This window comes from Phytophthora sojae (assembly GCF_000149755.1).
Source record: "Phytophthora sojae unplaced genomic scaffold PHYSOscaffold_3, whole genome shotgun sequence".
Lineage (NCBI taxonomy): Eukaryota > Oomycota > Peronosporomycetes > Peronosporales > Peronosporaceae > Phytophthora > Phytophthora sojae.
This window is the reverse complement of record NW_009258117.1, coordinates 6,611,389-6,636,734: the sequence shown is the minus strand read 5'-3', so window position 1 is coordinate 6,636,734 and position 25,346 is coordinate 6,611,389. Positions and strand designations below refer to the sequence as shown.

General features: G+C 54.6%; 11 protein-coding genes across 11 annotated transcripts; 6 read left to right on the top strand and 5 right to left on the bottom strand.

Annotated features, from left to right (window-relative positions):
- Positions 1–347: 347 nt before the first annotated feature.
- PHYSODRAFT_256300 (hypothetical protein) lies at positions 348–1,038 on the top strand (the record flags this gene model as incomplete). The annotated part of the gene is made up of 1 exon (XM_009525807.1): positions 348–1,038. A coding segment is annotated over one exon (691 nt), but the record flags the coding sequence as incomplete, so codon positions are not given.
- A 1,061-nt stretch (positions 1,039–2,099) lies between these two features.
- Positions 2,100–4,868, top strand: PHYSODRAFT_496987 (hypothetical protein; the record flags this gene model as incomplete). Its single annotated transcript, XM_009525806.1, has 3 exons — positions 2,100–3,744; positions 3,943–4,649; positions 4,707–4,868. 3 exons carry the CDS (start codon positions 2,100–2,102, stop codon positions 4,866–4,868), a joined length of 2,514 nt encoding a protein of 837 aa, XP_009524101.1.
- A 565-nt stretch (positions 4,869–5,433) lies between these two features.
- PHYSODRAFT_542426 (hypothetical protein) lies at positions 5,434–6,550 on the top strand (the record flags this gene model as incomplete). The annotated part of the gene is made up of 3 exons (XM_009525805.1): positions 5,434–5,628; positions 5,785–5,973; positions 6,196–6,550. The coding sequence occupies 3 exons, from the start codon at positions 5,434–5,436 to the stop codon at positions 6,346–6,348; spliced, it is 537 nt and encodes a 178-aa protein (XP_009524100.1). The 3' UTR covers positions 6,349–6,550.
- Positions 6,523–7,113, bottom strand: PHYSODRAFT_490005 (hypothetical protein; the record flags this gene model as incomplete). The annotated part of the gene is made up of 4 exons (XM_009525804.1): positions 6,523–6,597; positions 6,670–6,731; positions 6,821–6,878; positions 6,964–7,113. The coding sequence occupies 4 exons, from the start codon at positions 7,111–7,113 to the stop codon at positions 6,523–6,525; spliced, it is 345 nt and encodes a 114-aa protein (XP_009524099.1).
- A 207-nt stretch (positions 7,114–7,320) lies between these two features.
- On the top strand, positions 7,321–8,308 carry PHYSODRAFT_557448 (hypothetical protein; the record flags this gene model as incomplete). Its single annotated transcript, XM_009525803.1, has 6 exons — positions 7,321–7,391; positions 7,457–7,496; positions 7,569–7,666; positions 7,732–7,848; positions 7,909–8,017; positions 8,099–8,308. 6 exons carry the CDS (start codon positions 7,321–7,323, stop codon positions 8,216–8,218), a joined length of 555 nt encoding a protein of 184 aa, XP_009524098.1. The 3' UTR covers positions 8,219–8,308.
- Positions 8,309–9,627: 1,319 nt separating this feature from the next.
- On the top strand, positions 9,628–11,223 carry PHYSODRAFT_299126 (hypothetical protein; the record flags this gene model as incomplete). Its single annotated transcript, XM_009525802.1, has 2 exons — positions 9,628–10,178; positions 10,386–11,223. The coding sequence occupies 2 exons, from the start codon at positions 9,628–9,630 to the stop codon at positions 11,221–11,223; spliced, it is 1,389 nt and encodes a 462-aa protein (XP_009524097.1).
- Positions 11,224–11,434: 211 nt separating this feature from the next.
- On the bottom strand, positions 11,435–12,898 carry PHYSODRAFT_313588 (hypothetical protein; the record flags this gene model as incomplete). Its single annotated transcript, XM_009525801.1, has 1 exon — positions 11,435–12,898. One exon carries the CDS (start codon positions 12,896–12,898, stop codon positions 11,435–11,437), a length of 1,464 nt encoding a protein of 487 aa, XP_009524096.1.
- Positions 12,899–15,616: 2,718 nt separating this feature from the next.
- On the bottom strand, positions 15,617–16,405 carry PHYSODRAFT_256309 (hypothetical protein; the record flags this gene model as incomplete). The annotated part of the gene is made up of 2 exons (XM_009525800.1): positions 15,617–15,869; positions 15,954–16,405. 2 exons carry the CDS (start codon positions 16,403–16,405, stop codon positions 15,617–15,619), a joined length of 705 nt encoding a protein of 234 aa, XP_009524095.1.
- Positions 16,406–16,849: 444 nt separating this feature from the next.
- Positions 16,850–18,250, bottom strand: PHYSODRAFT_557445 (hypothetical protein; the record flags this gene model as incomplete). The annotated part of the gene is made up of 4 exons (XM_009525799.1): positions 16,850–17,083; positions 17,162–17,338; positions 17,399–18,077; positions 18,153–18,250. The coding sequence occupies 4 exons, from the start codon at positions 18,248–18,250 to the stop codon at positions 16,850–16,852; spliced, it is 1,188 nt and encodes a 395-aa protein (XP_009524094.1).
- A 563-nt stretch (positions 18,251–18,813) lies between these two features.
- PHYSODRAFT_329334 (hypothetical protein) lies at positions 18,814–20,194 on the top strand (the record flags this gene model as incomplete). Its single annotated transcript, XM_009525798.1, has 2 exons — positions 18,814–19,386; positions 19,454–20,194. 2 exons carry the CDS (start codon positions 18,814–18,816, stop codon positions 20,192–20,194), a joined length of 1,314 nt encoding a protein of 437 aa, XP_009524093.1.
- Positions 20,195–20,599: 405 nt separating this feature from the next.
- PHYSODRAFT_494737 (hypothetical protein) lies at positions 20,600–25,069 on the bottom strand (the record flags this gene model as incomplete). Its single annotated transcript, XM_009525797.1, has 3 exons — positions 20,600–22,995; positions 23,050–23,911; positions 24,023–25,069. 3 exons carry the CDS (start codon positions 25,067–25,069, stop codon positions 20,600–20,602), a joined length of 4,305 nt encoding a protein of 1,434 aa, XP_009524092.1.
- Positions 25,070–25,346: the final 277 nt, after the last annotated feature.

Here is a 25,346-nt window from a genome sequence, read left to right as displayed (position 1 = left end):
GTGAGGCCCTGCGCGACGCTGGGAGCCATCACCGTCTCGTTGTCTGCGTCCTGCCGATTCATCCTCTGTCCGCTTGAGCTCCAGGCGCAGGAATGCGTTGTGGGTGACCAGGGCGAAAAGCTTCTCACCGCTCAGCGCTCATTCGGTCCAGCGCGTTTATCCGCACACGAAGCAGACGCGACGTTGAAGGTGGCAGTCCAAGCAGCACAAGACAAGATACGCCTATCGACCACCACTCCTTCCCACCTTCAACTTGACAATCACTCCTAATCACTTCAACTTGCTACGTTACCTTCCCGCAACATTTTCGTACAACCTTCCAGCAACATTCCCGTTATCTTGACACGATGGATGCGGCGCTGGCAGCTCTAGACCGCGGCGTGCGCGCGCTCTTCGCGGAGCCTGGAGCCGCCCTAGCCGCCTCTTCCGCCCACCCTCTGTGCGAGTGCATGCTCCAGTACGCTCCGCCTCCAGATTGGCGCTACCTGCAGCGTTTCCCGGTGCTCAAGCGCCACGTATTGACGCAGTTCTGCCTCGTGGCCGTGGAAGTGGAGAAACAGCCGCAAACGCCTCGCAAGAGGAAGAAACGCAGCATCCTACAGCAAAGCGGCAATGCTGAGGACTTCAGAGCAGTCTGCGTGGCGTCTCTAGGCCAAAAATTGGCCCAGTGCGGGCTGCTGACGCTCAGTGAAGCAGAAATTGTGAACATTTTGGTGACGACGGAGACGCTCGACGTCCTGCGTCGCGTTATTGGTGGGAGGCTGTTGCCGCTGAGGCTGCGGATGCTTCTGCTGGGTTTTGCACTGCAGCGTGTGGAGAAGAGGGCGCTGGAGACGGCAGAGCAGAGCTGGATCAAAGAGGTCTGCGAGAAGGTACTAGAGGAGGCCCGGGAGGCCACAGCCACCGGTGGCTCCAAGGAGCCTTCGTCCAAGAGAGTGAGGACGAGGCCTGGGGACAGGAAGGACGTGGATACAGCAGAGAAGGAGGAGAAGTTGTGTGGGTTTTGTCGAGATGGAGCGACTGCCGAGTCGCTGAGGTCCGAGAGTGGAGGATGGGATTTCCTAGTTGAGTGTACACACCGAGTCACGAAGACGTTGGAGAAGAGTGGAGAGAGTTATGCGACAAATGAAGCGATGGCGGCTCTGTCGGCGTTTTGGGACTCGCTGCCTGTCGCTGGGTTGTCGAGTGAAATACCAGGTCGGAGGAGGAAGAGAGCCGAGATTTCAGTCAAGGTTGAGAAAGGTAGAGAACCTTCGCTCTCGATTTCAGGCTATGAACGCATTGTGCAGAGTGTCGTTGGCTCAATTGCAGGTGAATTTAGTGCCGCTCAGGTCATGTGGAAGAAAGTTTGGGAACGAGAAGCCAGGAGCATGGCGAACGAGAAGCAAGTTACATTGCCTGATGTGATTCGTCATTGCTCGAAGGCTGATGCTTTCTCTAGTATCGTGTTGCCAAAGCAGAAATACGTTGCTTATTTTCCAGGATATCGAGTTGTGGTGGAAGCGATTCGGTCATTACGTATTGGCGTGTCTGGTATCATTACTGCATTTGCCCGCGTATGGCGTGCTTCGCAAATTCGTGATAGTGGTGGCATTTCTCGAGTGACAGTTCCTATCGGTTCAGGTGCATCATCTGCAAAGCATATCCTGCGCTCATATTTAAGCGCGCTACTGAAAACGCCACTTTCACCGGGCAAGCTGGATGTATCGACTGGAGTACCGCCGTTGGAACTTCTCTCCGCGTTGTATGAGATTTTTTCACAGTCAACCCCCGGGCACCAGCAGATTGATAGTTACTCTGAAGATTGGGACGCGTTCATGATACAAAGTTGTGAGGAAATGTCACCGAACGATTCGAATCAAGATGGAATTAACTGGTTGCTCAATCTTGAGCAATGCCTAGTTGGTATGGAGAGCAAGGTACGAATGGTTACGCGTTATGGTGACCATTTCTCAGCAACTTTGCAGAATTACTGTCTAGCCATCATGCATGGAGTCGTTGCGAGTGGTGGAGAGACGATATCAAGTGGAGGTACGATGAAACTGCAGCTAATAGGCGAGGAGAGTGATCGTTCTACAGTTCGTCGAGGGTTTTCGGTAATGATGGCAACTTTCGGAGACGATTGGATTGCTGGTCTGATTGCGGAGTTGTTGCGTGGAAATACTAGTTTGCGAGGTACAGAAGGGGCCCATCAGCGAGGCGTAAGAAGTTTACTTTTTCCAGCCTTGGTCACTTCCATGAAGTCCAACTCCCGGTCACAACAAAAGACTGGCCAACAGCAGTTTTTGAGGCTCATACATGCTGTCAACATCGTCTTAAAAGAGAGCGAACCTACACCGCTGTATCTCGTGCAGTTGATGGGCTTCTGTCGGGCATGGGATGCCTACCAAAGCTCGCATACGAAGGAGCCTCCGACAAGAACCAACAAGTGGGGTATCCGTGCTATGATTGAGTTGGATATGGTCTCGGAGCTTCTCGACTGTTACGGTAGAGATGATGTCGTGCACAAGGAAACAAGTGAAGCGCTGACGTTCGCCGCAGAGGTGTTGCAGAATGGGACCAACTGCCCGCCTTCGCTGGAGGGGCTTCTGTACAAAGTCGTATCTGCACTCAAAGAAGGAGCAGAGAGTGTGAAGAGCTCGATATCAGGACCGCTTGAAACAACCGACAAGCAACTTGTATCGCACTCTAGCGATGTCCTTCAACGTCTTCTTCGAGCTGTCAAGTTTGCCGATTTAGCGCAGACACGTCAGCTGATGAGCCAAGTCAAAGATGTCGTCGGAACTCTGAGCGAATTGAGGCAGCAACTGGAGAGGTGGTTTTCGTTTGTGGAGATGCACGGTGCAGCCTTCGCTGGGAGGGAGTCACGAATGGAATTAGCTGTGCTTTGTACCAGACTCATTCGATGGTTCCCTGACGACTTTGATAGTATGCGGCTCTTGCTCATGACTCCGCTCGATTCTCATTTAATTGCCGCTTTGAGGGTGTTTGTAAAAGAAGCTGGGAAGACGAGCAGCGCCGTAGAGCAAAAGTCCTTCGGCTCATCAGCATCGTCGTTGCCGGCTGCGGTTCGAGTTGAGATGGCCCTGCACCTGTATCTGTCGGCTGCTGCGTTTCCAGACCTCGAGGCGCTTACGACGTTACTGACCAAGGCGATGGTAAAGTGTCGATCGGCAGATGCGTTTAACCATCTCGCGAAAGCTGCCGAAAAGAATGCGAGGATTTTGCTGCCAGAAGCTGCGGTGGCGACCTTGAGTTCACCACTGCGGGGATTGGAGTTCTCAGCTACAGGTGCAAACCACATTGAGTACGAAGACGACGATGACGCTCGAGTGAAGGACTACGCAAGACTCGCAAAATCCGTCATTTATCAGGAGAACGCGCTGAAACTGCTGGCAATGTCTGCCTGTGTTTATGGTGGAGGCATTTCGTGGTCTCCGGTGCTCTTTGGCGACCAGGCTGCTGTGGTTTGGTTCCCTTATTTCTTCGAGTACATTCTGAAGACAGACATGTCTGGCGGCTCTCAGCGAGTGAATGCATTGCTTGCGTGCTTGGAGGAATTGACACAGAGTGAAGCCCAACAAGCTCTCCAACAAGGTTTCTGGATAGCCGCACTTCTGAATACAGCTCTGGTTGCGTGTTCAAGCCGAAGTGCTGGGGCCTACGAGGATCCAGGTGGCGAGATTTACGATCGATTGCGGGCGATTGCACACAAAGTGCTGAACTTGCTCGTCATTGCCCCCAGTAAAACTTTTAAGGGTGCTGGAGCCACTACCACCGGGCAGTATGACGCGATCCTGAGTGTGGTGAACAAGTCGAAGTGTGCGTGGCTGATCATTGATGAGGAGAATGACGCTCGATCGTCTTTAGAACGCATTATCGATGAGAAAACCGCGAGGTCGTTGCGGATGATTCTTTCGGTGACTGCGACGGAAGCAAAAGCGGTCGCCGTGGAGTCTCCAATCCAGCTCTTCCTTCCCTTTTCGCATTGGTTATCAGGGGCGCTGGTTTACTCGCAGTCATTCTTGGAGGAGCCTTCTGCTACGATGAGGCGTTGGGAGCGCACGTTTACGAGCTACGTGACGGACCTGTACTTGCGCTTGCAGTTTGAAGACGATGCGTGCAGTCTTCTGGAAGCGTGGCTGAGCACCTGGGTCTCTTCCAATATCGTTCGAAGCCAGGAAGAACAACAGCTCCTTGCATTGCTGCCTTCTCAAGTGGCTTTGTTCCGTCGGCTCGGGTTGACTCCATATCGCAGTCAATCGCCATGCGGAAAGAGTCAAGTTTCGACGTCCATTTGGCAGTTGGTCTTTGCTGCTATTAACCTCGCAGTGGACCATCACACAAGTGAAAACCCAGCGAGCATCGACCAAGCAACCGAGTTAGTTGTCAGCACGTTGACGACCTTGGAGCTTGTGGAGTTGTCAGCCTCGTCAGATTTCGCGCACTTCATCCGTACACAGGAACTGGAGCCGTTCTTCACTGAGCTAGGGCAATTTTTATCGCGACCGCAGCTCCGCGCCTGCAGTGCCGCTCAAGTCTTCTGCCTGTTGCAGTACCCACTGGAGCTGCTGGTATGTTGCTACGCGTGCAAGATCCCTGCAGACTTTGAAGCTGAGTCGCAGTTGTTTGTTCAACGCAGTACGGAAGTGTTTCACGAAAACTTCTCAACAAACACCGATGAAGTCTCCGATGGAACGACAGAGTCCGCTGTGCAGGAGGAAGCTTCTACAGAGGAGATGGACGCCTTTTTGAGGTACTGGGCGGACGAAATGCTGCTCAAGTACGACTACATTGACCGCGAGCGGTGTGAAAGTGTGTTAGCAGCCATCCAAGCTGCAATACAGGGCGAAGGCGGCGTGCAGTGACTTCAGCACCAGTAATGTGCAGCGTTTATCGACACTCAACTCAACTGGTTCATCATTTGCTGCCGACACGTTACGCCTACTGCTGTTGCTGTTGCTGTTGCTGCTGCATCTCCCTCTGCCTGAGGCGGTCGCGTCTGATGTCGTTGATCACCCCTTGGCGCATGACCTGCAGCAAGAAGGAAACTTAGATCGACACTGGTGCACCACCGGACGAACGGATGCTCTGGCAATGACACGCACCTTCTTCTCAGCGATCTGCTGGTGGTGCGCGTAGTACACCGCGTACGCCGCGCCCGCGCAGAGGCTGGTGAGCACCAGCACCGGCGCCTTGTCCTTCAGCACGCGCACCAGGCCCATGGTCTCAAGCTCGAGCTTCTGGCCTCACGTCAATTGATTGCAATGACCTTCCCGACACCCAACACAACACTGCCGGGTCTATGTGGTCGTGCGGGACCGACTAAGTACGATTGCGCCGGCGTTATGATTAGCAAGTGTATTGATAGCATGATGAAGCGACGCGAAGGAAGTCACTGCTGCACTGCTCCTCGGTGGGGAGGGGGAAGCCATGTACATTGGGCCGTGGCAGGAGTATCGGCTGGCCAAGATCCAGGACGATGCGATCCAGAGGCTGCGGCGTGAATGGGAGGCCCAACTGCGCGGCCAGCTGCCTGCTGGAGACGATGATCGCATTCGAGAGCTCATGCAGCCGCTGGTTGCGAAGCTGCCTTCACTGTTGCTAGCTGCCAAGTCCAGGACAAATGTCGGCGTGAGGAGTGGTGCGAGATCGGAGGTTGGCAGTCGGTGCTCCAGTCGACCGGCGTCAGCGCGGTCGAATGCCTCGAGTGCGTCGGTGCGGACGAGGACAAGCTGCAGCGGCAGCAGGGAGAGTGGGGATGTTGCACACCGACATTCGAAGACGCGAGGAGAGAGCAACCAGGAGACGCACGAGGAGAGATCGGCGAGAGGTGCACCGAATCCACCTGTTCCCAAACCGAAGAAGAAAGGCAAGAAAGCTCCATTAACGTCGCTGGAGCAGGTTCAAAAGCGCAAGAAAATGTTCGCGAAGTGGATTAAACAAGCTGGCAACAATGACGCAGGAGGACAAGTTAATTCTGCAACGGCGGAAGCAGCTGGCTCAGAGACGAAAGAAGCTGGAGGAGGTAGAATTGTGACGAGATTGCCCGCCATCCACTCGGCGGTACCCGCTAGTGCTTCAGTCCTTCTTAGCGGAGATGCCCGAACCAAGGAGTCGTATCCTCTGACATTGCCCCCAATTAACCAACTGAGTGTATCGACTGAAGCGCCGACGGTGGCAGAGTCACCCCAGCGAGCTACTGTCGCGTCACCTGCCAGCTCCAACGCGGGTGATGTCGATCTGGACGAGTCCGTTGACGAGGACGAGGTAAACAAGCTGCTTAATTGGACCGACACTCTCCTCTCTCCACAAGCGATGGACTCACTCTGCGATTTTGACGACTAAATTCCCTGGAGAACCACAAAGCTGTCATCGTTGTCCACCGTAAAAGTGCATTAAAGTCCATTCAGCGTCTTCAATGTTGATAACCGTCTATAAATTACTGGTTCGCTTGCGTCTTCCCCCGATCCCTTTGTTCATAAACACTGTTCCAGTCACAGCAGCCTCGAATTGACTACATCACTGACAAGGCCGATACTGCTTCGGCGGCCGAGGACTTGTGGTACTCTGGTCGTTCCCCCTCTTGCCTGCAACCTGCACAGCCACCAATTGCGAATAAGCAATGGAGAAAATAAAAAATAAGACGTGGTGCCGCCTGACACTCACTTTCTGGTCTGCAGCTTGGTACTGCTCCCTCATCACGCTATGGGTAGGCGCCATCACGATCACTGGACAGTGAAATAGAAAATAAATAAATTCCACTCTTGTTAGTGCTCAAGTTCAAAATATGAGGAATGCCAATAGTACAGTGTCAAACATTGGTGTGGTGGAGGCATGGTATCATGCGTAGCGTAATAGGCTTTAGGTGTCACGATCTAGAAGTGCCAAAAAGAAGAAGAGAATGAGACTAAGTACGGTACTGTGTTCCATTCATTCATTGGAAGAAGGAGACGACGGTACCATCTTGACTCCTGGCTCCTGTGGCAGTCTGGAGAAGTTGGCAGCGAGGCTGGTGGGCCACGCAGCCATCGCAGGCGCTTTCTCCTCCATTGCATCTCCGTTCAGGGGCCTAAAACCTGCGGGCCAGCGCTTCTCGTTGGTAAGCGCCATCGTGGGGGTGGCGTGTGCTGGTGTCAGTGAGCCGACGACGGTAAGTCCCACACAAGATGCAGATATCCTAACCTTTCACTATTTTTAAGCGAATCACAATGCATCCATACATCATTCAGCCAATTAAATCGTCTCACCTCATAAACACCTTAGGATATCAGCACCATGACACTGAGCCTTCATCATCAATCGTCTCTTTGTATCGCCATGGAGCTCGCCCCCAAGGCTCTGCAGCTCGTGCTGCCCGCCGCGGTGGCTCGCTACCTCCCTGTGCTCCTGTGCGTAAAGACCACGGAGCTCTTACCCTTCGTACAAAACCTAACGAGAGGTTATGATACTGTAGGTTCGGCCAGCACCTGGAGGATGACGTTCTGCGCGGCCTCGTGCCTGTGGTCGCTGCCATCGTGGGGGCTTTATTGGCTTTGGACCTGCTGATTCTCCGCTCTCCAGACCAGAAGATCGTCAACCAAATTGGCCGAGGGATTGTGGGGCTGGTGCTGGGCTCGGCGGTGTTCCACGTGATCGTCGTCCTGTTCGGAGCCCCTGTGGTTGAGTACGTGCGAGTCTTGAGCTCTTGTAGGTCGGGACCTATTATTCACTGCTGTTGTTGCGTGCTAGTCTGTGGATGCAGACGCTGCTGTTGGCTGTGCTGCTGTCGAGTTGTGTGACGATGCCATTGGCGCTGCATTTGGGGTGTGCGCCACGGAAGTGGCTCGACCTGCTGCTGGAGCTCAGGTACGCTCGGAAAGTGTAAAGGAGTGGTGCTGGTTTCTAAACTAATGCAATGGTTTTTAGTGTGGGCAACGCGCTGGAGCTGTATCTTGTGTGCTCGTCCATTGGTGCAATGCTGGGGGCGTATGTTGGTGCTCTCCCCATTCCGCTGGACTGGGATCGACCGTGGCAGGTGAATCAGACGTCCTTCTCTGATGCGAAAACATTTTCGTGAGCTCCGATGGCTAATTTGTTGACTGGATTAATGTTGCAGCAATGGCCATTGACTTGCGTGTATGGAGCATTGATCGGACACACGGCGGGAATCCTCGTCAGTGTTGTGATGGGAGCCACCTTGATGTCATACTCTGGAAAGTCTACGAAGAAGGACTAATGTCGAATGCTAACACAACTCGACTGGAATGCAACTATACTTAGTATACAGTAATGCGGATTAATTTGCTTTCGTCGCTATTGCGTAGAATGTCGTGTAAGCTCACATGACTATCCACCATTTTGATCATCTCGATCTCTTTGCTGTGTTATAGCCATTGCCGTCCTCGTCGCGAATTTGAATTTCTTTTTAGGAAACAATAAGAAGATGGTTCAATAAGTTTGGAGAGCGTCGTTCATAGTTCGAAATATGAAACAATTGGCGGGAACCCCGGTTCCCGCAAATGATACCAAATCGCGAATTATTTATTTAATTTTTGGCCTCCATATTGGGGCAAGTTAAACCCTCATACCTAAGTGCTGTCGATGAAGGACTACCCTCAAAATATGCCACCGGTACTGAATAGACCCAAATAACATACCTTACCATGTCCAAGTTTATCTTTCATGAGCAGGAGGATAGCGATGAGACCGGGAAGCACTACCAGGCAAGCGTCTGGATTTTCGTGGAGAGACACAGGACGAGGGCGAAGGTGAATTAACCTTCCGTTCCCCCTACTGAGCTTTAGCTGCGTTCTATGTAGGTCATAGGCCAACACTTCAATACATTTGCTCATACATGTGTACTGGTAGTTTTGGGGTCCCGATGGGTACCCGGGTTCCCGCCAATTGTTTCATATGTAGAGTAGATTGAAAAGATCTGACTTGACGATTCTTTTGACTATTTACGATATACTAACGTAAATTCCCGAATAATACCCCTTACCCGTATAGTACCCTCTAAAACGTAACCCAATGTGTATCCCAGGGTTACAATGTTACTTCCATACAAAGATCAAGTATATTTTTATGAATTTATTGTGGAAAGCATATTTTTAAATGAAATACTGTATAATATCCATAATTTAGCTTATTTGTTTTGAAAATGGGAGGGTACTAATAAATAGTGCCCGGGATATTATTCGGTAATTTCCGTTAAGTAAAATGCGTCCGTCACTCCAGAATCCACCGGAAAATGAAGCTCTTGTGTGCGTTTGTTGGTGAGCAGGGCACGCGATCCTTGTGGAGATCGGCGAGGATGAGACAGTTGGAGACTTGGTCATCCAGTTCGCTAAACTCGCACACTATGCCGGCCGAGTTGACAAGTTGCAGCCCTTCCTGGCGAAGGACGCGAATGGGGTGTGGCTGCAGTGCAAGGATCTGCTTCGGATGCAAAAGGGCCAGATCTACGATGAAGTTGAGAGCCGCTATATGAAGACACAATTATATACGACAGACGAGATCTGGTCGAAGTTTCCCAGGACAATCCCCGACGGATCGATTCACGTGCTGGTGGCGGCTTCCAAGGTTGAATTCAAGCGACCAGCAGAAGATGAACGTGTTAGTGACGCCCTGAAAAGAGTGGGAATCATGGAAAGCAAGCTGGCAGCTATCGGAGCGATTTTGCCCATTATCGTGCCGAAGACTCTGAGTGACTTCAAGAATTTATATGTAAGTGAGAAAGAGTTTCAGCTCGACGACTTATCTGCGACGCAACCAGGCGACAGCCCAATTATCGAGACACCTGGCTTGCACGAGTTTTGGAAGGGGTTTGGCGAGTTTCCCTCGCACTATTTCGTTCGGACGGAAGTGGAAGTGGTGTTCTGGAGGGTGATCAAAAAACTGGTGTTTGTTAGGGGTCGCGTTGTGATTCTAGGCTCACCGGGAGCCGGGAAGTCCTGCTTTCTCATGCTGCTTGCGTTCTATCTGGCGTGCATCAAGAAGAAGAAGGTGCTTGTGATACGTCGCTTGAAAGATGAAAGTGCGGGCAACGCGGCGGTGTTTCTTGATGGACAGGGATCGTACGCTCGACTGACGAATCTCTCACCGGCTGATCTGTTTGCCATCCGCCGCCAAACTAAGGGCGCGATAGTTTTTGTTGATGGTTTTACCCAAGAACACGTAGAGGATCTAGGCAATGGGTATGGGCCGTTCAAGTTCCTTGGAACGTCGTGCCAGTTGCCAAACCACAATGCGTGCACTGTCGGGCGAAACCGAACGACAGTGCACGCATTGTGGTTTTGCCGGCGTGGCGCGAGGCTGACCTGCTGCAGTACGCCAAGTCAACTGAATGGGCGATTAAACCTGGCTTGCGGTTGAAAGACTCAACTTTGTCAAAACTTGTGAAGAAGCAGTGGCGGGAGTCTGCGCGAGTTCTGTAAGGAGCGGGAAAAGCTGAAGTCGCAAGTCGCGAGAGATTGTCATTCCGTGGATAAAGCCAAAGCGTTTGCTTTGGTGTACAACTATGGTGGGGTTCAAAACGAGAGCCAAGTGGATCAACTGCGGCGTCACTACATCAGGGACTGCCACAAGGAAGATCATTACCAGGACTCAAGATGGTGGAAAATTTTTGTGGATTCGGGATATGTACTGAGCGAATTGGGGCGGAATGCTGGCATGGACGAGCACCTTGAGGTTTACGAGTACGCCAAATCGGTCGGTGCCGCCTTTCAAGGCGTCGCATACAAACTCTTGCTTCGTAGCGCAGCTCGAGGTGCGTTCGCAAAGCGTAAACCGATTTTGCTGAAGATGCGGGAAGGGTCAAAGTACGAGAAAATCGAGATTCGGGCCCCCAACGTCGTTTGCAGTGGTGACCCTTGGTTGTCCACACTTGGAAAGGATACCTACTGGTACCCGAACTACCAGTTTTTCCCTTTCATTGACGCAGTGACGACGTGTGAGGCGTTCCCAAGTGGAGGTGGAAATTCCGAGACAATCGTGGCTTACATTCAAGTGACGACTCGAAGCGAGAAAAGACTCAAGGGAGAGAGGCTGCGCAAGCTGGATGAAGAGATGGATAAAAACCCATCACTGAAGGACATGAAGCGCGCATTTGTGATCGTAGGTCCTGACGCCGCTGTCTGCGAGAGATTTAATCTCCACGATGCGCCGGACCATGACACAATTCTAGCGATGGTAGGCTGCTTCAGCCCGGAACGACTGGAAAGCGGAGATGCTTGTTGGTAGCGAGCCTTCAGCTGTGTCGAGTATTTGTGCGCGCAAAAACTAATTTTTGGCTGGTAACCTGTTGAAGCAATGGTCATTGAATCTCATGAGTGCTGGATCTACATCATTCCCACGGAAGTTTACGCTTGAGGGCGTATGTCTAATGAAGTACAACATGAAATAATAGCCTGAAAGTTAACGAGTGAAGTAGATTCATTATATTCACAGCGGCCTAGTCCTTCGTTGTGCCGAGGGTGTAGGCTGGGAATAAAATATTGGGGAACTTCTTGCTTACAACCGAGAACTCGTCGAAGGAGATGACGCCATCGCCGTCCTTGTCGCCCTGGGACATAATAGTGTCCGCCTTGCGCGAAACCTCCGCTTCACTGGACGCCATGTGGTTGGCCTTGAGGATCTTTATGAGCTCCTGCCGCGTGATCACGCCGTTGCCGTCCTCGTCGAAAACGAGGAACGCGAACTTGAGCTTCTCCTCCTTCTCGGCGCCGGTGAAGTTGGACAGCGCGATCATGAACTCCCGCACGTCGATCCGGCCGGTCTTTTCGTTGTCGAAGAGCTGGAACACCTTCTCGCACTGTGGCGACGGGTCCACCTGCAACACCTCGCAGAACTCCGAGTAGTCGATCTGCCCAGATCCATCCTTGTCTGTAGCTTGGAAACGCTTGTACGCCTTCTTTACGCTTTCGGGTTTGATGCCGTTATCACGCGCGAACTCTTCCAGCGCCACCTTGCGCTGGTTACGCAGCTGGATGGCCTGAGCACCGGTAGCTGCACCTCCAGGGCCCGCGGCTCCAGCTTTTTCTGGCGATGTTGCGACGACGCCCAGTCCGGGCGGTGGCTGCTTTCCTTTTGTCACCATTGCGTAAAACTCGTCAAAGCTTACCTGGCCATCACCGTCCTTGTCCACCATCTTGATCATCTCGTCCACTTCTTCGTCCGTGGGAGCTTCTCCAATGTTAATCAGCACGTGGCGGATCTCCGCAGCACCCACATAGTTGTTGTGGTCAAGATCGAAGGCCTGGAATGCCTCCAAAATCTCCTTGTCCGTAAACTTGCCATTCGGATCTCGAGGCGGCTCTGATGGTGCCACAGGTGCAACTCCCGGAACGGATATGGCATTTGCACCTGGTGGCAACGGCGCAACGGCTGGGCCTGAAAGTATTGGAGGCGCCATGGGCGGGGCTTTCACAGGACCTGCAGCTCCAGCCTCGGGCTTGGTAAACTTGGCTACTATGGCCAGCTTTCCGGCAGCGGTACCCTCACGATCTTGCAACTCGATATCGCCTTCGAAGCCGCCCTTGGCAAGCCACGTCACAATATCCACCTTGGCCTGCGCCATAAATCTGTCCTGGCCACCCTTCTCTCGGTCCCAAACCTCCACAACCAGCTCTTTCTCAGTGGCGATATTGAAGTCGAAACTCTCGTTGAACTCCGGCGTTTTGCCACCACCTTCCTGCACCTTGGTCTGCACATTCTGCGCGCCAATCGTGAGCTTCACGTACGGATCCGCCGTGTCCATCATGCCCAGCTTTTTCAGATCGAATGCGCGCAAAACCTTGACTGCGAGCTTGCCGAATCGAGAAGCGAACGCGCCCCCAGCGGGTGGTGTAGGAGCCGCTCCAGGTGCCGGGAAACCTCCAATGGAAGGCCCACGCGGCGGCGGCCCACGCGGCATCATGCCGGGCGGCAGGCCTCTCGGAGGCGGAAGGCCAGGGGGCCCGCGTACGGGTGCAGCAGAGCCGTCTACGATGGGGGGGAAAATAGAAGAGGTAATAGTTAGTTCAGCACTCCCATGAAAGAAAAAAAATCTGTGAAAGCAGTAGACTGTTGCCACCATACCTTCTGTGGGCTCCGAAATCGCACCTGGCAAAACCTCGGTCGGCGGAGCCGAGCCGGGTCCTGGCGGAGCTCGTGGCGGCGGCATCACCGGAGCGCCAGGCGGGCCGCGCGGCGGCGGCAAGCTGGCCATTGCCGACCCAGGCGACATTCCGGGTGGTGGGCCGCGCATCGTCATACCTGCCGACGGCATCATTGGAGACATTCCCGGTCTTGGAGGCATCCCTGGTGCCTGCGGCGGAGGTCCCCGGAAACCCAAAGGCGGAGACCCTGGTGCTTGCGGCGGGGGTCCTCTGAAACCCGAAGGAGGAGATCTCGGGGCTTGAGGCGGAGGCCCCCTGAAACCCGGAGGAGGAAATCCCGATGGCGGGGGGCCCCTGGGTGGCCCGCCTGATCAAAAAGTAGAGAAATATCGTCGTCATTCACGATTGCAGCAAAACAAGTTGAAGTGAGCTCGTACCTGGCATTGCGTTTGGAGGCATTCCTGCGGGCGGTGGGCCCCTGGGTGGCCCGCCTGTCGAAACAGTAGAGAAATATCGTCGTCATTCACGATTGCAGCAAGAAAAAAACAAGGTGGGGCGTACCTGGCGGTGCGTTTGGGGGCATTCCAGGGGGCAGAGGGGCTCGAGGTTGTCCACCTAAGATAGCAATATGACAACATAGTATTGAGATCGTCATTCATAGCACAGAACCAATGTGAAAGCGTACCTAGCATTGCGTTTGGAGGCATTCCTGCAGGCGGAGGGGCTCGAGGTGGCGAACCTTAAATCGACAACATAGCATTGAGATCGTCATTCATAACAGTAGCAACAAACAAGGTGGCACGTACCTGGCATCGCGTTTGGAGGCATTCCAGGGGGCAGAGGGGCTCGAGGTTGTCCACCTAAGATAGCAATATGACAACATAGTATTGAGATCGTCATTCATAGCACAGAACCAATGTGAAAGCGTACCTGGCATTGCGTTTGGAGGCATTCCTGCAGGCGGAGGGGCTCGAGGTGGCGAACCTTAAATCGACAACATAGCATTGAGATCGTCATTCATGACAGTAGCAACAAACAAGGTGGCACGTACCTGGCATCGCGTTTGGAGGCATTCCTGCAGGTGGAGGGGCACGAGGTGGTCCGCCTTGCAAGAACGTAGCAGCACAACGTCAGTAAGCGCCAAGTGTGAGGCAGTAAAAAAAATGAACAAAAAAATAAACATGAGTTCGTACCTGGCATAGCAGCTATCGGTACTTGAGCCCCCGCAGTTGGGGGAGGAGACCCCATTGGCGGTCGCCCGGGCGGCGGGCCCCTCCCCGGCGGCGTTCCTAACGCGTGCACATATCCACGTTAGCCTCGCTTGTTGTCAATCATTGCTGCATCTCCAGCGCCTTCATTACCTGGGGGCAATCCTCTAGGCGGTGGAAATCCCGCAGGAGCGCTGGGCGCGATTCCCGGAGCCATAGGCCGTCCCGGCGGAGCACCTACCGCATATACCAAAGTTAGCTGCTCTCGTTGACAACAAATTATCAACTGGCCTTGCTGCGTCTCGAGAGCAGCGAATTATTACCCGATGACGGGCCTCGGCCTGGGGGCGCACCTTTTGCAAATGCACACCTAAGTCAGTCTATCGTTGACTACCAATATCCACCTAAACTACCCTTCATCCTTCTCAAGTTCTTACCCGGCGGCGGCGCCCTCGGCGCTGTTGGCGGAGCACCTTTTGCATACACATATCCACGTTAGCCTCTTTGGTCGTCAACCAATTCTCAACTGGCCTTGCTGCATCTCAAGAACAAGAGCGACAATATTACCAGGTGGCGGGCCCCTCGGGGGCGCGAATCCTGTGCCGGGCCCTCGAGCCTGCGGATAGATTGGTGGTTGCTGAGGTGGTGGGCCTCTCGGCGGTGGGCCGCGACTGCATTCATGACATTGAAACACCCACAGATTAGCTCCCAAAGTAATGAGGCAGCAGCGAGCAGACGTACGGAGGAGGAGCGTCGGCCATGGCGACGGACGCCTGCTTGGATCTGTCCTGGTGCTAGTCCTGACGAATCAGACAAGCGGCTGGGATCTGTGTCGGCGAGTGGCGGTGGTTAAGCCGAGCCGCATCCTGTGCACAAACCACCCACAGTTAAGCAAGCCAGGCAGAGAGATCGAACATGCGTTTGCGCTTCCGCTCGCGTTGAACCTACGGCGGAGTCTGCTCGACGATCCAGGCAAGTGATCCGAATTCCAGCCAAAGGTCGCACTGCGGTCGCTATTTTCACCTCCAGACTGAATCGGCCTCGTTGAAGCTGACGACTCCAGGTGCGAAATGACTAGCTGCAAAATACCAGCCGCGCTGATCCTGAAGTAAATCAACCAAACTGAAGGGCACAGTGTCGAATATGCACCTCGTTACCTTGGTATAAAACTCAGGAATCTGCTCCTTCCGTCGACCCCTGTTCCATCTGTCGTCTAGCACAAGTCACGCCACGCCACCCCCCATCCCATCCAGCTCGTCGAAAAGTGCAATCTGCTGCATGGCTCTGTGTGTGTCTGTGCGTGTGTGTGTTGATTTTTCTCTCGTTGGTTTACGCCTTTGGCTGTTCCTTCGGCGCCTGTTGCTTCCTCATCAAAATCGAGCGCGGCGCCTTGGGCGGCAGCTTGGGCGCGCGGCCCAGGAGCCGCGCGATCCGCGGCGTGATGGCGAGCGTCACCGCCAGCCGCACCGGCTCGGTGAACTTGGTCGCGATCCACGCCAGCAGGAACGTGCCCGTCTTGGAGCTCACGCGCTCCACCTCCAAGTACTGCGCGACGCCCAGATCCTCCGCAAACTTCACGAACCTAGAAAAATAAATTAAAATAAATAATACCACATAAAACAATCGTCAGCAATTTCTCCCTAATGCTACAAAAGACTTAAACAACCCCCACTTGTTCGTGGTGGTGACGAGGTTGAAGCTCTCGTCGGGCTGGCCCTCCCCCTTGGAGTTGGTCCGCTTGTTGGTGCGCACCCAGCCCTGGTCGATGGCCAGGTACATGGAGCCCAGCACCACGCCGTACATCGACAGGTACGTGCCGATGGCCACCACGCCGTACTTGCGCCACAGGTCCTTGAGCCGCTCCATGTGCGTCATGGGCTCAGCGGCCGCGGCGTCGCCCTCCGCGGCCTTGGGCACGGACGAGCTGCAGCGGCGGCCAGCGGACGAGGTCAGCAGCGTCGTCGGGGATCGCGCGCGCGGCGGCGGCTGCACGAAGACCCGCGCGCGCGTCGCAGACAGAAGAGAGGACGCTGGGAGGCCTGGCAGGCCGTGGAAGAGCGCGCGCGGAGCGGCCGAGCGCCGCGCAGCAGCGGCGGCGAGACGCGAGGCGCCGAGCATCGAGGCGAACGTTTGTGGCTGGAGGCGGGCTTATTGGATAATGGCGACATTGGGGAAAGGGGCTTGTATTGAGGTGGATAGGATCCATTGTAAGAGGTAGAAGTACAACGGTTTGTGTGGAGTAGGTGCTGTGAGAGGCTGGTACAGATTGGGTCTGGGAGGAAGTTCTAGAAAGTTTGCTGCATTTTTAGGCTTTGCTTTGATGATGCCAGAAGTGACGAGCCAGCCGGTTTTAGTTGAAGTTTCCCTGCTGTCATTGACGATCACTCTGCTCGTTGGAAAGATGTGGCTACATCGACAGGATGTGGTTAGACGTTCATTGACTTAAGTATGCAAACGACTGCAGCTTAGAATTCATGCTGGTTAACAGTTCATGCATCACGTCCACTTCAGCCACCACCTAAATCCTCGGTGGTCGATTCACTTTGTGTTGTGAGTCAACGTCTAGCCCATGACGATCGAAAGCGCGATCGAAGCCAGCGCTACACCAACAGCCAGAACCTGCCGCGAGCCCGACGACGTCGATCCAGTGCTGGCCTCCGTCGAGGCCGCCGCCTTCTGCAGCGTCGGGAAGGTGAAGTTTTCGCTTGGCGCGACGCAGCCCGTGGCCGAGCTGTTGCAGAGCGTGCACATCTGTCCGTAGTGCTCGCGCTTGCAGCCGAACTCCGAGTCGCAGTCCTTGACGTTGTAGTAGCACGGCGGGTTGCCCGCCGTGAGCTCGGCCACGGTCGGCAGCGGCTGCATGTGCTTGATGACGGCGCTGTCAATCTGCGACGACTGGTTGGTCTTGAGCAGGTTCGCGTACGCCGCCAGCAGCTTGTCGGTGCGCGCGGCGTTGGCCGTCGCGTTCTGCGGGTTCTTCCAGAAGGGGATGCTGGCGTTCCAGACGCCCGCCTCGGAGGCCTGGAACTCGACGCCGCCGGCCTCGCAGAACTCGGTGAAGTTGGCGAACTTGTCGCCCGTGGCCTTGTTGGTCAAGGCGGTGATGCCCACGACGTCGTCGATCGGGACATAGCCCAAGATGCGGTAGTTGTACGTGCACGTGACACCGTCCGGTAGAGTGTCCATATCGCAGAGTCCTTGGCGACTCGTGTCGCGGCACTCCTCGGTCTTGTTGGCCCACTTGGCCAACGGACAAGTGTTGGGGAACGAGTACCACCAGCAGTTCGGGTAGGGCGCACGCGGGTCAGTCTCCTTGGACTCACCGCCGATGAACGGCCCGAGGTCCGGCACGCTGGCGTTGCCGTTCAGCGAGATGCACTCGGCGGAGAAATCGTGCGTGCCCGAGAGCGGCGTGCACTGGCCGCCGTCCATAGGCAACATCGGGCCGTATTCGGACTCGTACTCAGCCACCGTCTCGTTGGTCTGCGCGAAGACGATGTCGTAGAAGACGACGAACTGCATGCCGTTCTTGCGCCAGCACCGGTCTTCGGCACTGCGTGTGTTGTAGTTGATGCCTTCGGCCTGCACGTACATGAGCGCGCCCTCGACGGACGCGGTGTTGACGGTGTCAAGCGCGCCGCGGAACTGCTCCTCGGCGGTCTCGTAGTACTTGGAGCCGAAGGTCTTGGTCGTCTCGTTCCAGACGGGGGCGTCACTTTGAACTCGAGCTTGGATCACGCGTACGGGCTTGGTGTGATATTTGTCGGAGTTGGGGTTCTTCTTGAGAGAGCTGACAAAGCTGGTGGACTTGGACTCGACCAGGGCACGACTGCGAGGCGAAAACGGACGCTCGGCGACGTTCAACTCGGCGGTCAAAGACACTTCTCGGTCGTCGTAGTTGGTGGCTGCGTTGGTGGCAGCCAGAGCTAAGGCCGAGACGGCGGCCGCGACGTAGATCTTCATGGCCGAAGAGCGCCTAGTCGATGAGGTTTGATGGCGTTGATTAGCGAGCGATTTTGAAACTGAGAGGAGGTGACCGCCCCCACACCACCAGCTTGAGTATTATTCTTCTGCAGTTGCCATGTTGTCTGAGTAGATCAACTGGTGAAGCTGGCATCAACCTTGGGCGTGCTGGTGGAAGCCCAGAACTCAAGGGTGATGCACATGCATGAGGGCAGAAGACGGACAAAGTCCAAGCTATAGACTCAGATCTTGTTGCTTAGAGACAAGAGTTTGGTGTTACCCTGGATCTTGTCTTATCGCTATGTCTAACTACAACCATATAATGCACTGCGATCCAGTGACAAGCTAAATTAGCCTACTTCATCCTACCTCGTCCTCGGTGTATGATGCCAAATGCCGCTTGTGTCATCCTGGTACGATTTCAAGCGCTGCTTCTCATCCACACTACTCAAACAGCGTCCCAGCCAACAAAGCAACCAGGCACCTTCAAGCAGCCCACGCGGCCCGTCAGGCCTCAAGGCCCTCCTCCATCAAGACTTCCTCCCCGTGCCACTCGTGTCACCATGAAGGTCTTCGTTCCCATCGTCGTGGCTGCGGTCACCTTTTCGCCCGCTTCCGGCGCTACGGAATGGATCGATGCTCTGACTCCGATCAAAAATGACGACGCGTACCACATGAGCTACGTTCACATGGTGCACGCTCGAGTTCAGAGTGACGCCCCGCTTTCGAACGACACGATGGGCGCCTTCGGCTCCAAGTATTACGACACCGCCGAGGAGCAGTTCCGCGGGTTGCTGGACACTGTGAACACCGCCTCTGTCGAAGGCGCACTGATGTACGTCCAAGCTGAAGGCATCGACTACCGAGTCCGAAACGAGACTGGCACTTGCAAACGGAAGAACAACATTAAGTACGTCGTCTTCTACGACATTGTCTTCGCGCAAACCAACGAGACGCTGGCGGAGTACGAGAGCGAGTACGGCCCCTTCTTGGCTATGGACGGCGATCGGTGCAACCAGGTGCATGGCACCGAGTCGGAGGAGTGTCTGTCACTGAACGGCGACGCCACTCTCGGCGTGCCCAACGTTGGGCCGTTCATCGGCGGTCAGCAAGAAAACGACCGACCCGCGCGCGCCGTACGAGAACTGCTGGTGGTATTCGTTCCCCAATAGCTGCCCCCTGCAACCCTGGGGCTTGACGAAGACCCCCACCTGCCGCGCCAGCACTCGCCAGGGTCTCTGCAACATGAACACTCTGCCGGACGGCATCACGTGCACGTACAACTACCGCGTGCTTGGGTACGTTCCACTCGACGACGTTGTCGGCATCACCGCCATGCCCAACTCGGCCAAAACGGGAACGTACGCCAACTTCAGTGAGTTCTGCTTGGACGGAGGCATTGAGTTCAAGACAAACACTGATGGTGCAGTCCTTGACAACATTGACTTCTGGGATAACCCTCTGGATACGGACGCAAATACCGCCCGGGCACAGACCCTTCTCGACACCTACGAAACCCTGCTATCAACGAAGACGTCTACACAGATCAGTAGCGAAGTCATTGGCCACATGACCGCTCTTCCGACTGTGGACGACCTCGTCGCTGAAAACCCGCCTTGCTACAAGAACATCAAGGAGTGCGCCGAGGCAACTCATGGCTGCAAGCGCGACCTGTACGGCCAGGTCTGCACTGTGTGCACGAACGATAGTGCTGGATGTGAGAAGGTGCAGGATGAGTTTGCCTTCCCGACGCTAGCGAAGGGCACAGTACCTGAGGCCTCGAGTAGCAGCTCGTCAGCTACCGGCAGTAGCACAACTGATGACACAACTCCGACTCTAACCCCCACGACGGCGAGTGCCAGCACCACATGGGGTGCCGCAAACGCTGCGCTGACAATCGGTGCGCTGGTCGCTTCATTTGGTCTCACCTTCCTGATGGCCTAGACGTAAGGCAAACTGCAGCTCTCTTATGAATTCCTATCAAGGTTCCAGTCTACATAATAACTAGATCCGAGTAAATGCTAAACAATGATCAATAGATTCCTTTAACGAAAAAACAAGATAGAGCTGGGACTTGCTTCGTCGTGCACAAACCACGCAGAGCAGTTTTTTTCCCTTTTGGAAACTCTTTGTGAATCGCAAGCCTGAATGGTCTAGCTGAAGCAACCCCATTCAAAAAACGAAAAAACGAGCTCGAACCTGGTATGCACCGCAAACTCAATCAAGGGTAGTCGTGAAAAAAGTAGAGAAGTCGTCACAAGTATTGATACCGATGAGGCTTCGTGCTATTCGACGTCATCGGGAAACTACATGACGTTTGCTACGAAACCTGTTCCAAATACATGATAACTAGCCTTGACCATCTCGTTGAGACCAGCCAGAAAGATGTCGCGACTCGCGCCCTCGTTGTAGTGGCACTTTTCTCGCTCCAACGATCGACGTGTTTCTAGATCGCAACCGCAGACCTCCAGCGCCAAAACCTCTTTCACTACTGCGCCGAGCCAGAATGGACTTGTTTCCATGACCAGGGGCAGGAGAAGAAGCCACGGCGTCGTTCTTCTCGTCGCGCACCAGTATCTCTTTCTGTAGTGGTGAAAAGATGCCAATCCGTTGCTTCACTTCGGGAGAAACAATTTGTCCATTGTCCGTCGGAGGAATTTCGTTGCATACGAGCGGGGGCGGGTCCTTCGGCTTTGGCTGGGCCTGTGGACTCCACTTCCGAGCAGGAACAGTGTAGTTGGCCTTAATCTGCAGCGTCTTCTTGGCTGCGCCGGTTGTGAAGGTGGCGCTCTTCATGAGGTTCGTGATGACCTCGGGGAGCGCCAACGCGCAGCCTTCCCCTCGTGCACAATACGAATCCAGTGAAGTCGTCGCCTCCTGATGCGCCTGTTGTACGAGATGAGAGTGATGGTGACTCTGCTTGTGGTGGTCCGAAAGCTTCGCTAATGTACCGATGACGTTAATCTCCGGACAGTCCTTCAGGTACTCTTGAAAGTCAATACTACAGAGATTCGAGATGAGTTCGAAGCAGTAGTTCACCATTTGAGCTGTTGCGGTGGGCGAATCGGCAAGTTTCACGACACACGGCAGCACTCCGTCGTTCAGAAGACGCGCGAGATGCGCTTTGCAACTGGAAAATTGGCGTAACGCAGCCAGAATATTGGAGTTCGCTTCGCTGTCCATGTCCGGTAGAGTCAGTATAAAGACCATCGCGTTGGCAATTCGAGCGTTGAGCAGGCACGCCTGGTTTCCAGGTGCGTTACTCAGCTTCCTCAATGTTGCGGCCACCAAGCGATAGTGCTTTGGGAGGAAGTGCTCACTGCGGATAAAGTGCAGCAACACACGACCAGCGTGGTCTTCGAGAACGCGAGTGGAGTTCACTTTGCCGACTGCAATGTTGCAGATCGCCACCGCAGCCGGTTCTTTCAGACCGTTGAACGGGCCGTAGTAGATGTCATGCAGCGTAGCAACTGCGTGGCAGGACACCAGAGCTGCGAGGACATTTGCATCGTCGGCTGCACGACAGCAACTTAGGTTATGCAGCACAAGACAGCATAACTGGACGTTGGCTGAAGTCGTCCCGGATGACAGCGGTGGAGGGTGCGTTGAACTCGTAGAGCCCGTACTCCCCTTGCGTCGCTGCGCTGCCAGTGTTGTCTCGGTCATGGGGACTTGCTGCCGTAAGAACGGCATGATTTCAGACTGTATAATCATCGGTAAGGCTGGTAGCTGACAGGACAAGTTGTACAGCACTGACAAACACAGCGTCACGATCTGCGAGTTGCGCGTGTGGTGGCGCTGCAGCACCTGGACCAGTATCCGCAACACATGAGGCACATCCAGCTCGACCACGTCCAGCGACGAGTTGCTAGTTAGATCGTGCACCGTTAGCATACAGTTGCGCACGAGGTCTTCATCTTTCATGTCGATGATCTGCTCCATCCACAGCAACATGGTGAGTTTGAGTCGATCCGGCGATATCAGGGCGCCATTGGCACTGGTGACTCGCAGGAGGACCATCGCAGCTAGCTGTCGGAGCTCTTCACTGCTCTCGGGCGACGAGAAATGCACGCTCAAGTGTTTCTCGAGTCCTTCGTTGAGGAACGCCTGGCACAGTTTCTCGTTGGCCACGAGATTTGCGATCGTCTTGACTGTCACGAGCACAATCGCCGCGTCTTCGGCAGCGTCCGCCCCGCCACTGTGGGACAGTAGGTGAATAAGCGCACGAGGGGCCCCTGCATCCAGGAACTTGGGAATTTTGTTGGCGTGAGCTGACAAATTACACAGAGATACCGCACACACGTAGCTCACTTCGGGATGCTCGACTGTACACAATGAAGAGAGGGCCCAGATGATCCCGTGCCCCACGAGGGACTGCAAGCAGTGAGGGGTGACGTCCACAAGACAATTTGCGAGCGTCATGATACTCAGTGCCTTGATCGTATTGCTATCCGTCGCCACAAGCGCCAAGACCATCACTGCCTGGATAGCCCCCTGCTCAATGAGTCGTGACTCCAGACCGGCAAACGAGGACAAGCGGCACAGAGCCAGAGTGCAGAGCTCCTTCATGGAGTAAGCCACTTTGCCGTCGCTACTCTCAGCTTTTGTCCCCGTGTGTTTGATCCGAATCCTCGAGAGGTTGATCAAGTCTTCCACTCCTCGCTCCTTTACGAGAAACTCGCACCCTTCCTGCGTGGCTGTCAGGCAGTAATATACAAACGCGCAGTTCGTCAGGATCGTGTCGTCTTCATTACTTTGCTCCGTGTCTTCTTCGTCCTCTTCTTCGTTGCCAGCGTCACCATCGCCCGACTTGGATTTGGTCTTCGACTGCAATCTGTTCAACTTCTTTAGGAAGCGAAACACGGCTCCATTACGCACAAGAGCCCCCCGATTCTTCGGGTGGTGCGCAAGGTGGGCGAGCAGCGTGACTCCACTGCGTATTGTTGCTGGGTCGCCCTGTGAAATGTCGAGGTTTGTCTTGCACTTCACGAATCGCGCAGGAATCGCTGGCTTCATCCACATTTTGGCAGCAATTTCAAGCTCGTTGCCATTGCTTAGCAGGGCGAGCACGAGTTCTGCGATCTCATCACCGCCGTGTGGGAAATCTTCTCCCCCATTTCTCGCCAGCAGGAACAGCGCGTTCAGAGCGTAGGCTCGACAGGTCGGGTACTGACGAATTAGTTGCACGAGCTCCGAAAGGAATCCTCGCCTCAGCAGCTGAGGCGCACAGCTGACGACTCCTGCCAATCTGTAGACGATAGCAGCGACCAACTCGGCCACCTTCTTGTGTATAGGATCGGTGGCAAGTTGTAGCAGTCGGTCCAGCAATGCCCCCGACTTGCAGAGGAGAGGAACACAGTCGTCACAGCACGAGATGTTGTACAGAGCTTCCACTGCGAAGATGCAGTCTTGCGCGTTCGTTGACTGCGTCAGAGTCAAGAGTAGCTCGGTGAGCTCGGGGATATGAACCGCTACCTCCTCTGTAGAGCTCGAGGTCAGGTAACAAAGGGAGCAGATGGCGTTAACTTTCACGGTCGATTCCGGCATCCGGCTCATTTCCAGTAACGCGGGAACAGTGCCCTCTTGAATGAGCTCGTGGTGGGTCAACACGCTGTCGCAGAGATTCCGCAGGATACACGAGTGCAGATACACCAGACTGTTCTCTTGGGGTTTGGCTTCGACCTGCTCGGAATTGGGGACGCCTCCCTTCCCAGCACGCCCGGACTTGGTGGCATTGACTGCGTCCTCGATGTGCTGGCCGGTTGTTTGTACCAGCGAGCCGATCGGCAGCCAGTTGCAGATCTTGATACGGCTCCCCTCGTCCATGGATAATTGGAGAAGTATCAGCAGTGTGATCTCCTGGATCTCCTCGTTTGGCGAGAGCAACATGGTCTCCAGTAACTCGCAGAAAGGAGACGACAGCAGGATCTGACGGTTAGCGCGCACTTCACATATCGATACAAACGCTCGCAGCGCCCAGCCTTGAATAGCAGGAGGCACCAGCGGTAAATGCGTCGCCAGGAAGCGGGGAATATTCTCTCCGAGCAACGCGCTGTGGAACTTTGAGACCAGAGACGCATTGTAGATCGCCTTGATCAAATAGGCCGACGACGAGTTGAGCTCCGCAGAGGACGAGGTGTTTAGCAGACTGCTGCCGCCGATCCCTCCGTTAGCTTTGGCCACAGCAACCAACAGCTGAGAAAATACTTCACGGAAGTGCTTGATGTGCCGTGCATCAGCAGACAAATTGAATACGGTGGCAGCACAGATCCGCTTGGTCTCCCAACTAGGCGACGTCATGAGCCGCAAGAGTGAGCGGTCAATGCCCTCCACGAACAGCGCCTCGACAGCATTTTCCTCTTCAGATAAATGACACAAAGTTGCTGCCATGTCTTGTCGGGAAACTGGCGACGTGGCTCGGGAAAGCTGCTTGAGACTGGCGACCACGCCTTGAGTGATCATGGACTTGCGAGCGGCACGAACTCGAGACAAATAGTACAGCGCTCGACAGCAGTGCGCCTCAGTAGCGGGGTCAGAACTTGCGCTAAGAGCCAGCACGGACTGGATGATGCCGTGCTCCAGCAGCTTGCTAATGCCCTCGTCGATCTGCGGAGACTGCGTACTTTGATCCGCATGAACTGCTTCAACAGTAGCTTTAGTGCTGGGCTTCGCGTCATCTGTACCATTATGCGGCTTCAGTCGGACAGCGATCATTTCTTCAAAGGTCTTGGCGCAGCGCCGCTTTCGGAGGATAAAGGCAGCCTCATCGACCACTGCGGTGGGCGCTTTGATCGCCGAATCGCTGCTGGAAGCCGACATCAACGTCGGCGCCGCAGACCGAGCACGTTCAGCTAATAGTCGTCGCCGCATCTCCCTCTTCTTGGCTTGAATATCCATCTCGGGCGTCAATTCGACTTCTGCGTCTGCGTTTTCAGACTCACCACTAACCGGGGGCTTGTCATCGTTGGTACTTTGCTGTGTCTTGGGTGCTGTACTGCTCTTCTCTTTTCGAAGCAACGTAGCGGATGCTACGCGACTGTGGACGACACCGCGGCTCGTGATCTCCTTGATCGGGAATCGTGACGAATACCAGAGT